General features: G+C 41.8%; 1 protein-coding gene across 1 annotated transcript in view; it reads left to right on the top strand.

Moving 5' to 3' along the window:
- The window catches only part of SHANK1 (SH3 and multiple ankyrin repeat domains 1), a 511,391-nt gene that overhangs the window by 236,018 nt on the left and 262,653 nt on the right, over window positions 1-12,720 (top strand). The window contains exon 11 of the mRNA XM_044281565.1: window positions 6,562-6,725. Within this exon, the coding sequence (XP_044137500.1) occupies window positions 6,562-6,725 (164 nt within the window). The remainder of the gene's footprint in view (window positions 1-6,561; window positions 6,726-12,720) is intronic.

Below are 12,720 nucleotides of genomic sequence, written 5' to 3'. Positions count from 1 at the left end.
CTCACCTATGTCCAGGGCCAGGCGCTTGCTTGCAGAGGAAAGCGGGATGAGTCAGGTGTGTCACAGTGCTGCGTCCCGGCACAGGCGCGCGATGATGTCATCACGCCTGCCTGCGCCGGGATTTCACTATGTGAGCGTTCGGGTCAGCATTGGGCACTTCAGCGGTGCTGGGCCCGGGGCTGCCGACCCGAACGTCCCTATTGTAATCCGCCACTGGCAGGCAGATGCGTAGTCAAACAAAGCAGAGGTCAGAATCCACTTCAGCAGGAGTCAGGAGGTACAACAACCATGCTTGGGCACTTCATGATGAGTGAAGCTGCCTTAAATACAAATAGTCCCACCTCCGGGTGGGGATAGTAATCAGGAACCAGCTGTCTACTCATATAAGAAAGGGAGAGGTGCACGCGTGCGTGCTATAGCGTATCCATCTTCACCTGGCAGTGAAGATGGATATGGCGGTATGCTGGCGGGCGCCTGCGTCTCCTACAAGGTAAGCCAGTACTGGAACCCATGGTGCTGCGATGTGTAGAGAGCGATCTGCCACCCTGCGGTGGGGACACAGACCCCATACTGACAGCCCTGCCATACGCACCTCTCCACATCAGTCTGTCAGCCTCAGCCCGTGTCCCCTGACGATTCGTGGGGCTGACTCTTAAATTGATTAAACACTTTGGGACACAGTTTCTTGACCGGGTAATCCCTTGAAGATAGAACACCACCTTAAAGTGAACACTAGGGCATCAGGTTGTTGTCTCTTTAAGCCCTCTACATCTAAACATAAAAGGGCAGGCATGGCCAACCTGCGGCTCTCCAGCTGTTGTAAAACAACAACTCCCACCATGCCCTGCTGTAGGCTTATAGCTGTAGACTGTCCGGGCATGATGGAAGTTGTAGTTTAGCAACAGCTGGAGAGCCTCAGGTTGGCCATGTAATAGGGCATTCTAGGGCCTTTTGAATAGTGAAAGGTTCGGGTCTTTTTGTTTGTTTGTCTATGTAGGGGCCCACATTCTAGTTGTACTTATTAAAAGTTAAGTTTTAATATACGTTACTGCCCCTTCCCTTTACCTCTCCACGATCAAGTGGATGAGGTGAGTATAGATGTCACTTTCCTGTGGGTTAAATGACGGGGGAGGCGCGATCGCCATTCCCCGTCATTGCGCTCACACCATACAATGAAAAGCGATTCGTGATGAAGGGATTTGTAACTAACCGAAATTCTTGATAAAGTTCAGTGAAGCTCCCAAAACAAATTTTTCAAAACTTCGCTAATCACTAATTATCAGTATCTACAGGGTGGGCCATTTATATGGATACACCTTAATAAAATGGGAATGGTTGGTGATATTAACTTCCTGTTTGTGGCACATTAGTATATGTGAGGGGGGAAACTTTTCAAGATGGGTGGTGACCATGGAAGCCATTTTGAAGTCGGACATTTTGAATCCAACTTTTGTTTTTTCAATAGGAAGAGGGTCATGTGACATATCAAACTTATTGGGAATTTCACAAGAAAAATAATGGTGTGCTTGGTTTTAACTTTATTCTTTAATGAGTTATTTACAAGTTTCTCTTTGTTTACAGCCATTGACATGTCACCGAGGTTAACACGTGCGGAGCGGATAGAAATTGTGTTGATGTCTGGTAACGTCGTGGGCCAGTTGAATGGCCCTCAAGGTCTCCCGATCTGACCCCCTTAGACTTTTATCTTTGGGGTCATCTGTGGGCAATTGTCTATGCTGCGAAGATACGAGATGTGCAGCACCTGAAACTACGGATACTGGAAGCCTGTGCTAGCATTTCTCCTGCGGTGTTGCTATCAGTGTGTGAAGAGTGGGAGAAGAGGGTTGCATTGACAATCCAACACAATGGGCAGCACATTGAACACATTTTATAAGTGGTCAGAAACTTGTAAATAACTCATGAAAGAATAAAGTTATGTTAAAACCAAGCACACTATTGTTTTTCTTGTGAAATTCCCAATAAGTTTGATGTGTCACATGACCCTCTTCCTATTGAAAAAACTAAAGTTGGATTCAAAATGGCCGACTTCAAAATGGCTGCCATGGTCACCACCCATTTTGAGAAGTTTCCCCCCTCACATATACTAATGTGCCACAAACAGGAAGTTAATATCACCAACCATTCCCATTTTATTAAGGTGTCTCCATATAAATGGCCCACCCTGTAGAACTAGCCACACTAATAGCAAATATACGGTAATGCAAACTGCACTCATACACTTAAAAAATTGAGGTTACTGGGCTCGTTCAGGGCACAAGGAAAAACCATTAAAGATGTGCTTTAATGTACTAAAAAGGGTACAGTGTGATAGGTTCTGCTGTCCATACATACATGCTACAGACATAGTGCTGTGATGTCACAACAATACTTAGTGCACCAATCAGCAGACCTGCTAAAATGTGAAGTTGCACATATTACGCAAAAGTATGCGCATCATTAATTGCCAATATGCGTAATCGTGAATATATTGGAGCACTCTGTCTGCATATAAAGCTATTGTAATGTTCTGCTGTGCCAACCATTTTCTCCAGTCTCAGGAAACTTCTAGCAGCTTGAAAAATGTAGCAACAGTGACTCACACCTGTATTGTGTGCGCAATCACCGCATATTACATTGCCGATTTTTGTAATGCAGAAAATCAGGAATTCTCAAAATCACGAATATATGACGAATATTCGCCCAAATATTCGCGAAGTATCGCAAATTCGAATTTTAGCCCTGCCACTTATGACTATTAACGAATTGTGTGATCAGAGTCCGTTCTAGTTCCAGGGACAGGATGACGTGCAACACAACCCAGTGATGATCGGATCCCCAAATTGTGTCAATGAAAGGTTCCAAATCCCTCATTTTTATCCTCATTCGGCAGAGGGTGAAGCTGAGAGGAGTCTCCCTCCCATTTTCGGCCCAGCCTTCTGGGAAGGCCCTCATTACCTGTGTAAGCTTCACCTCTCTTACTCAACTGGCAAACATGAAATATCAATAAAACATGTCTTCCAGTCCACACCAATGTATATCCGGGGCCCAACATGTTAATAACACATACTTCATCAGGCCAATCGCTCTAATACCAAATATAACTGGTGTGGGGGTCCCAGAGGGTAAGATACTTGTTATGTGGGCATGCTGGCTGTCAGGGGTGGGAGGTTTGGACTTCCTAAGACGCCAAAATTATACGGAATGCAATTATTACTGTGATTAGTAGGTGAGTTGTACCAGAGATGACTTATAGCTTATGATATGTTTTCTTCATCTTCTAGTAGTTCATCTGAAAAGCTTCTGGCCCCTACTGTGGGAGGTGCCATTCTGTCTGAGGGTGTGCATTTCCAGGGGGTTCCTGGAATTATCTTCATTACCGCTTGCAAAGGGCCAGTTTTGAACAGTCAAGTGATAATCTAAATTTCCTCCAAAGGGAATGCATTTTCCATATGCAGGCCCAGACTGAACGGCGACATGGAAACAATATTTTAGAATGGTGGCATGCAGTATCCACAACCACACAATATAAACATGGAATTACAGAAACACTGAAATAGGCCTCTATTTAACACACCTTTTAAGCCCAAGCCTTTCATGCTTTCATATTGCAAAAACTTTCATTTCATGTGGTAACATAATGCATCATAGTTTTAAAGGGTTTGTCTGGAATAGTTTTTTTTTATCTGTACTTACTGGGTCTCCACAACTTGGTTCCAGCTCCCTGGCTCCCAGGCCGTCTGCACTTTCGGTCCCTGTCTGTCAACATTTACACGGTGGGGATCACATGTGCCACTACAGCCAATCACTGGCCTCAGGGGTAATGTGTCCCCATGTGGCACTTGACCTAGTAAGTGCCACCTGTTTAAATATGTGGCTGAAAGGTGATCACAAAAACATATCACTAGTGATTGGAGTTTCATTGTTTGGATCTCTGATGTCCTGTCTGCCTGCATTACCAGCTAGACGATGAGGTGGCCTAGCATGCATTTATAAAGCCTTAGGTAGAGGGCATAAGTGGCCCACCAGGCACCCCTGCTTCCACTTATTTCTTATCCATTTTGAACAAAGGATCCAACATGCTAGACCAACATGCCTTATTCTTGTTACTCAGAACAGAAGACATCAATAAACGTTTTGGCTTTCCAATAAGATTGTTGATGGGTCATGTGAATAATTGCTAGACATTGTTATGAAAGGGTTGGTCCTCTCCTTTTTTTTTGCCAAGAGCCACCACTATCTTTGATGTAGCCATGGGTTTGAATAAGACGATGGTCTCGACCATCCACTAGAGGTCAGTGCAAGAAAGAGAGTATCTAAGATTGAGCAAAACTGATTACAAATTCTAATTTCTGGGTAGTTTATGCAGGAAGACCATACCAACAAACTATGGCGTACTAAAATGTTCTAATTAGTAGTGTTGAGCGCGAATATTCGAATATCGAATTTTTTTCGCGAATATCGTCACTTTGCTAATTCACAAATATTTAGAATATAGTGATATAAATTCGATATTTAGAATATATATATTTTTTTATTGTTATATTTTTTTCTTTCCCACTTCCCTAAAGTTGTTCTTACCTGTCCTTTGGATTCCTGGCTGCTCCAGTCAGTGCCCGTTGCCGCTTCTGCCGACTTCCGTGCTCATGGAGCGTTCCCATCACCATGGAAACGTCTCCATATACTAGAATGTACTGTCAGATTTGAGAATTACGTTGAAATCGCAATTCGATTATTTCAAGTTATAATAATCGAATTGCGATTTCAACTTAACGCTGCTATATTCCATATTCGTTAATTCTAGCCTAATATGGAATATAGCAGTGGTAAGCTGAAATCGCAATTCGATTCATTAAAGTTATAATAATTGAATTGCGATTTCAACTTGGACCTGGTTTACTATGGTTGGCTTGGTAGAATTGGCGAATATGACGAATGTATTCGTCATATTCCACAAAACTAATATAACGAATATATTCGTCATATTCCACAAAACGAAGATAACGAAGTATTCTGCATCTTCGTTTTAGCTACCTATTCATCAACTTCGCTAATTCTAGCAATCATATAGGAAAGTTTACTATAGAGACGGCTAAGTTTAATTCGCCATGCGATTATATTACTTTGCTTTTTTTTTATAAATATAATCATTATAATAATTATCAGGTATTATAATTATTCTGTTTATTTAAAAAAAAAAGCAGTCATATAATCGCATAGCGAATTAAACATAGCTGTCTCTATAGTAAACTTTCCTATATGGTTGCTAGATTTAGCGAAGTTGACGAATAGGTAGCTAAAACGAAGATGCAGAATACTTTGTTATCTTCGTTTGGGGAATATAACGAATATATTCGTCATATTCGCTAATTCTACCAAGCCAACCATAGTAAACCAGGTCCAAGTTGAAATCGCAATGCGATTAATATAACTCGAAGTAATCGCATGGCGATTTCAACTTAGCACTGCTATATTCCATATTAGGCTAGAATTAACGAATATGGAATATAGCAGTACTAAGTTGAAATCGCCATGCCATGCCATACTTCGAGTTATATTAATCGCATTGCGATTTCAACTTGGACCTGGTTTACTATGGTTGGCTTGGTAGAATTAGCGAATATGACGAATATATTCGTTATATTCCCCAAACAAAGATAACGAAGTATTCTGCATCTTCGTTTTAGCTACCTATTCGTCAACTTCGCTAATTCTAGCAATCATATAGGAAAGTTTACTATAGAGACAGCTAAGTTTAATTCGCTATGCGATTATATTACTTAGCTTTTTTTTTAATCAATAGAATAATTATAATACCTGATAATTATTATAATGATTATATTTATTAAAAAAAGCAAAGTAATATAATCGCATAGCGAATTAAACTTAGCTGTCTCTATAGTAAACTTTCCTATATGATTGCTAGAATTAGCGAAGTTGATGAATAGGTAGCTAAAACGAAGATGGAGAATACTTCGTTATCTTCGTTTTGTGGAATATGACGAATACATTCGTTATATTCGTTTTGTGGAATATGACGAATACATTCGTCATATTCGCTAATTCTACCAAGCCAATCATAGTAAACCAGGTCCAAGTTGAAATCGCAATTCGATTATTATAACTTGAATTAATCGAATTGCGATTTCAGCTTAGCACTGCTATATTCCATATTAGGCTAGAATTAACGAATATGGAATATAGCAGTGCCAAGTTGAAATCGAAATTCGATTATTATAACTTGAATTAATCGCATTGCTATTTCAATAGGAGAGTAGCCTTTAAGTTAAAATCGCAATACGCGATTATTTAAATCGCATATTAATCGCGATAACTAGAACAATGACGAATATTCGATTTTGACGAATATAAAACGAATATTCTATCGAATATTCGCGAATTTCGTCGAAATCGAATATGGCACCTGCCGCTCATCACTACTAATTAGTAAATACAGATGCAGCAGAACTTTTAAGTTAAACAGCTATATTTTTAATTTGCCTACTCCATTACAAAGAATACACAAAATCAAAATACTGATTCACGTGTTATCTTCTTGCTTAGTTCCAGTGGTTCTTCCAAAGATGCCCCTGCTGGTGGGACTGTCAATCACCGTATGAAACGCAAACTGTATTCAGCAGTGCCAGGACGCATGTTTGTGGTCACCAAACCTTACCAGTCCCAAGGTGAAGGAGAAATCTCTCTCAGCAAAGGAGAGAAGATCAAAGGTAAAAATGTCTGCCTCTAGAGTATAACATGGGTTATTTACCATAGTACATGTATGTCAAAAGTATGTGTAAAGCCTGCTCCTGAGACACCATCTTCATGTCACGGGTAGTGAGGTCTAACATGGTTTATAGCTGCTAAAAACAGGATTTGTTGAGGGCAGCCACGTGTGGCCATTGCATGGTCAATGTAGTGTTACACTTGTTAAAATATAGTCTGCCAGAATAGGAGACAATTTTTTCAGCAGTTCTCTACTCTGGCTAATAGAGGTGGAAACATACTTTATATTGTCACAGGCCCTATCAAAGCATATGGAATCGGGGGGCTCATATGAAAAAACTTCTTTAAGGGAGTCTGTCACATCATTTTCACCAATATAACTAACACCAAACGCGTTCCAAACATAACTGTGTGTACTTTGTGTCTTTATTCCATGTCCAGGAAGAGTAATTTTATTCCACTGAAAAACGGGCTTCCAAGTGCCCAAACCAAACTAGACTTAAGAAGGGGGAAGGGCCGCTTTAGCTGCTCATATCTTGAGATTGGTAGTAGTAGCTAGAGATATGGGCCAGGTCTTGTGTGAAAGCTGGCATTCCAAGCTTTCACACAATACCAGGATCACAGCATTATATCAATTACATCGGATGGCATCACTCCATCCCTGATTCAAAGACTACAATAAAGACTGTGCCTATATTAGAGGAGCCGTGGTGCCTGCGAGCTAAACTTGGGGGTTGGTGCAGGCCTTTAATGGATCAAAGACAATTTTGGGGGCAATTTATCATTGTAGGTGTATTTGAGGTTAGTTTTCAGATCGGATCCCTGTGACGTCATCGGCACTAATGGGTGGGCGCTGCCTTATTCTGTTTTACAGGCTAGGGCAGTGCTAAAGCCCATCCATTAGTGCTGGTGACCTCACCAGGAAACTGCTAGGAGAAAGCCTCTGCCTAAGGCCCCATGCACACGGCCGTTGTTCACAGCCGTGTGCGGGCCGTGGAACCGCGGCCTGGATCCCTCCTGAGAGCAGGAGCGCACGGCGTCACTGGTTGCTATGACGCCGTGCGCTCCCTGCTGCCGCCGCAATACAGTAATACACTGTATTACTGTATTGTGCCGGCAGCAGGGAGCGCACGGCATCATAGCAACCAGTGACGCCGTGCGCTCCTGCTCTCAGGAGGGATCCAGGCCGCGGTTCCACGGCCCGAACACGGCCGTGAAACACGGCCGTGTGCATGGGGCCTAACAGAGATCCGGTACAGCACCAGATCTGCAGAAAAAGCCCTTGCTCGGATGCTCATCTCAGAAGGGCTGCCTGGGTGAAGAAGGGGATATGTCCAGGTTCAGCTCTGAACCCAGACAACCCTTTTGAGACAATGGCATACATAATAATGCAAGTGCATTATGTTTTTTTTTTTTGGCTGTGACGCTCTGCACTGCGATTAGGCAGCGCTACAGCCAGGGGAGAAGGATACGCCCACAGAGAAAGGGTCCATTCACACATTTATGTGTGTTAAAACACGGACACCGGCAATGTGAGTTCCGCATTTTGTGGACCGCACATCGCCGGCACTTAATAGAAAATGTCTAATCTTGTCCGCAATTGCGGACAAGAATAGGACATGTTCTATTTTTTTCGGGATCGGAATTGCGGACCCAGAGGTGCGGGTCTGCATTTTCGGATCCGGGCAGCACATCGTCCGGCCCCATAGAAATGAATGGGTCCGCAATTCCGTTCCGCAAAATGCGGAACAGAATTGCGGACGTGTGAATAAAGCCAAAGACTGCGTCTCCTCCCCATTGTTCCGATGCTCAGTATTAGCATACTGAGCGCTAAATTTGCGGGGGGCCATAACGGGGCTCCACGGAACGGAGCAACGGATGCGGACAGCACACGGAGTGCTGTCCGCATCTTTTGCGGCCCCATTGAAGTGAATGGGTCCACATCCGAGCTGCAAAAACTGTGGCTCGGATACGGACCAGAACAATGGTCGTGTGCATGCACGCTGATGAATATGTGTATGTCAGCCCTATATAAGTTAATAAAATAAACTTGTTACAAAAACTATCTACTCTGAATTTGTGACCAAATTTTTCACTACTATTCTGTAGGTGGAGCTGGAAGGTGCACCGCATAAAAAGTCACAAAATATTTTCCTACATGAACTTAAAGGGATTCTGTCACCAGGTTTGGGGCTATAGCGCTGCGGACATGCACGGCTAGATCGCCGCTAGCAGGGCTGTGTGGTTTTAATTTCTTTAAAAAAGGATTTTATAGATATGTAAATGAGTCTTGTATGTGTCCAAGGGGCTGTACTAACCTTCCTGGAGCCCAGCCGTGCCCAGCCACGCCCGCCTGTGAAGGAGCCCAGCACCGCCTATGTCTCCTCCTTTCATCAACGATAGATAGCCGTAATCTCGTGATGCGCGAGCTCGCGCATGTGCAGTTCTTTCCCTGAGGCTGATGCCAGCACAGGGAAGGAACACTATACCGGCACTGCGCATGCGCGAGCTCGCGCATCGCGATATTACGGCTATCTATCGTTGATGAAAGGAGGAGACATAGGCAGTGCTGGGCTCCTTCACAGGCGGGGCGTGGCTGGGCACAAGTAAGATTCGTACAGCCCCTTGGACACATTCAACACTCATTTACATATCTATAAAATCCTTTTTTAAAGAAATTAAAACCACACAGCCCTATAGGACACATATATTGCGGACATGCTAGCGGCGATCTAGCCGTGCATGTCCGCAGCTCTATATCCCCAAACCTGGTGATAGAATCCCTTTAAATAGTAGCAAAGCCCCTACTTACTACTTTTTGAAGACAGAAATTTGTAATTCAGGGCTTGATAAATTCCCCCTTAGTATTCTACACTGTAGAATGGTATTGTCTCTGTAAGGATATATTCAAATGCAATAGATTTGCTGCAGAAATTTCTGTGACTGAAAATCAATTCCATTCATCTGAATAGGGTTATTTTGGCAGGAAGCACCTGGATTTCTGCAGCCACATAAATCTGCTGTGTTTGAGTATAGCAGATACACATAACAGAATGCTTTGCGAATACAGTCAGATATGGAGAGTTATCTGGTGTAACAAGTAGATGTCAAAGGTGAAATAACATGTGGTTTTTCAGTGGATGTAGAATTAGAAATCCCAAAACATTCTTCTGGATATTTATCATTTCTATATTATGAATTGATGTATCTTCCATGTCAACACTGCCACCTAGTGGTATATATGTTGACATGTACATAGTACAGCTCTTTGCTGGAATTTAACGAGCATGTCACCAACACTTTTTTTTCTGCCAGTTAAAATCAGATGGCGATATATATAAATATATATAAATATATATATATATATATATTCCCTAATCTGCATGTTTTTTTTATTATATCTCCTGAACATGATCTGGGGGCAACTATCTTGCCTGCGCTGATGTTAAAGGAAACCTGGTCACATTGAACGTGATATCTGAGCTTAAGGCCCAAAATGAGCAGGATTTAAATGAATGAAATACAAGTTATATTGAATTTCTCCCTTAAACTACATCAATCTGCTCAGCTTCTCCTACTCTATAACTACTGCTTGTGAATAGTGGGTGTTATATATATATATATATATATATATATATATAGTACAGACCAAAAGTTTGGACACACCTTCTCATTCAAAGAGTTTTCTTTTTTTTCATGACTATGAAAATAGTAGATTCACACTGAAGGCATCAAAACTATGAATTAACACATGTGGAATTATATACATAACAAAAAAGTGTGAAACAACAGAAAATATGTCATATTCTAGGTTCTTCAAAGTAGCCACCTTTTGCTTTGATTACTGCTTTGCACACTCTTGGCATTCTCTTGATGAGCTTCAAGAGGTAGTCACCTAAAATGGTCTTCCAACAGTCTTGAAGGAGTTCCCAGAGATGCTTAGCACTTGTTGGCCCTTTTGCCTTCACTCTGCGGTCCAGCTCACCCCAAACCATCTCGATTGGGTTCAGGTCTGGTAACTGTGGAGGCCAGGCCATCTGGCGCAGCACCCCATCACTCTCCTTCATGGTCAAATAGCCCTTACACAGCCTGGAGGTGTGTTTGGGGTCATTGTCCTGTTGAAAAATAAATGATGGTCCAACTAAACGCAAACCGGATGGAATAGCATGCCGCTGCAAGATGCTGTGGTAGCCATGCTGGTTCAGTATGCCTTCAATTTTGAATAAATCCCCACCAGTGTCACCAGCAAAGCACCCCCACACCATCACACCTCCTCCTCCATGCTTCACAGTGGGAACCAGGCATGTAGAGTCCATCCGTTCACCTTTTCTGCGTCACACAAAGACACGGTGGTTGGAACCAAAGATCTCAAATTTGGACTCATCAGACCAAAGCACAGATTTCCACTGGTCTAATGTCCATTCATTTCTTAAAGTAAAGTAATGATGGCCACTCGTTTTTCTTTACTTAGCTGCTTTTTTCTTGCCATAATACAAATTCTAACAGTCTATTCAGTAGGACTATCAGCTGTGTATCCACCTGACTTCTCCACAACGCAACTGATGGTCCCAACCCCATTTATAAGGCAGGAAATCCCACTTATTAAACCTGACAGGGCACACCTGTGAAGTGAAAGCCATTTCAGGTGACTACCTCTTGAAGCTCATCAAGAGAATGCCAAGAGTGTGCAAAGCAGTAATCAAAGCAAACGGTGGCTACTTTGAAGAACCTAGAATATGACATATTTTCAGTTGTTTCACACTTTTTTGTTATGTATATAATTCCACATGTGTTAATTCATAGTTTTGATGCCTTCAGTGTGAATCTACAATTTTCATAGTCATGAAAATAAAGAAAACTCTTTGAATGAGAAGGTGTGTCCAAACTTTTGGTCTGTACTGTATATATATATATATATATATAAAAGAGAGAGGTGATATCTGCCATTGTAATCCTGCCTGTAATGATAAGCAGATAACTGAAGAAAAGTGATTTGTACAAACCAAAATTTGGCGCCTATTATTAGGTTAACTTCCCAGTGTGAAATAATTTACTATATTAAGTGGCATGGTGTGCCTCAGATGGCACAAGTTGGGCACAGCATTTTGGGGACAGAAATTACATATCTGTGAAAAACTTGAGATTTTAATTATGCACTATTCCATGCTCATTCATGCGCCCAAAAACAATTCCAGCAAAATTTGCCCTCCAAATGCTAAATGGCACTCCTTCCCTTCTTAGCCTTGCACTGTGCAATACAGCAGTTTATGACCACATATGCTTAATGAATTATGGTGTGCTTTTCCTCCTGTTACCCCTTGTAAAAATGAAAAAAAAAGGGTGCTAAGACAACATTTTATTGGAAGAAATTACATTTTTAATTTTTACAGCATCTACAGTCTCTAAATTCTATGAAAGACTCTGTCCTTGGTCAGATTTGAACCTTGGACCCCAAAGCTACAAGGCCACCATGCTGCCTCACTGTTTGTCCTGTAGAGGAAAATAAAAATCCCACTCAAAGACCTTGTAAACTTAAAAGGGTTCTCTGGGAATTAAGAAAATGAAATTAATTTAACATTACTTCATTATAAATATATTCCCAAATACTTTTTATTAGTTATAATGGCCTGTTTGTCTGGGGAGCAATCATCAGGGGAAACAAAATGGCTGCCATCCTATTAGTGCACACAAAACCTATCCTAATCACACAGGATGACAAGTTACTTCACAACACAAAGATAAAGTACTGCCTTATGCTCCTCTTTGATTGACAGGGATTATGATCCTGAACACAGATGATAAGATCTTTAGCTGAATGTCTGTTGAAATGGAGTTCAGAGCAGATGTGGCTAATGAGCAGCAGCACTTGTGTGCAGTCTCTATTACCACTGCCCCACATTATCACAGTCTGTTCTGTCCATCCTTTCTGTACTTCTATGTCTGCTCATGAACTCTATTCCTACAGAGATTCAGCTAAATATCATATTAAACTGTATT

This window comes from Bufo gargarizans, chromosome 2 (genome assembly GCF_014858855.1).
Source record: "Bufo gargarizans isolate SCDJY-AF-19 chromosome 2, ASM1485885v1, whole genome shotgun sequence".
NCBI lineage: Eukaryota > Metazoa > Chordata > Amphibia > Anura > Bufonidae > Bufo > Bufo gargarizans.
The sequence above is the reverse complement of the archived record's forward strand: the minus strand, read 5'-3'. Positions and strand labels throughout refer to the sequence as shown.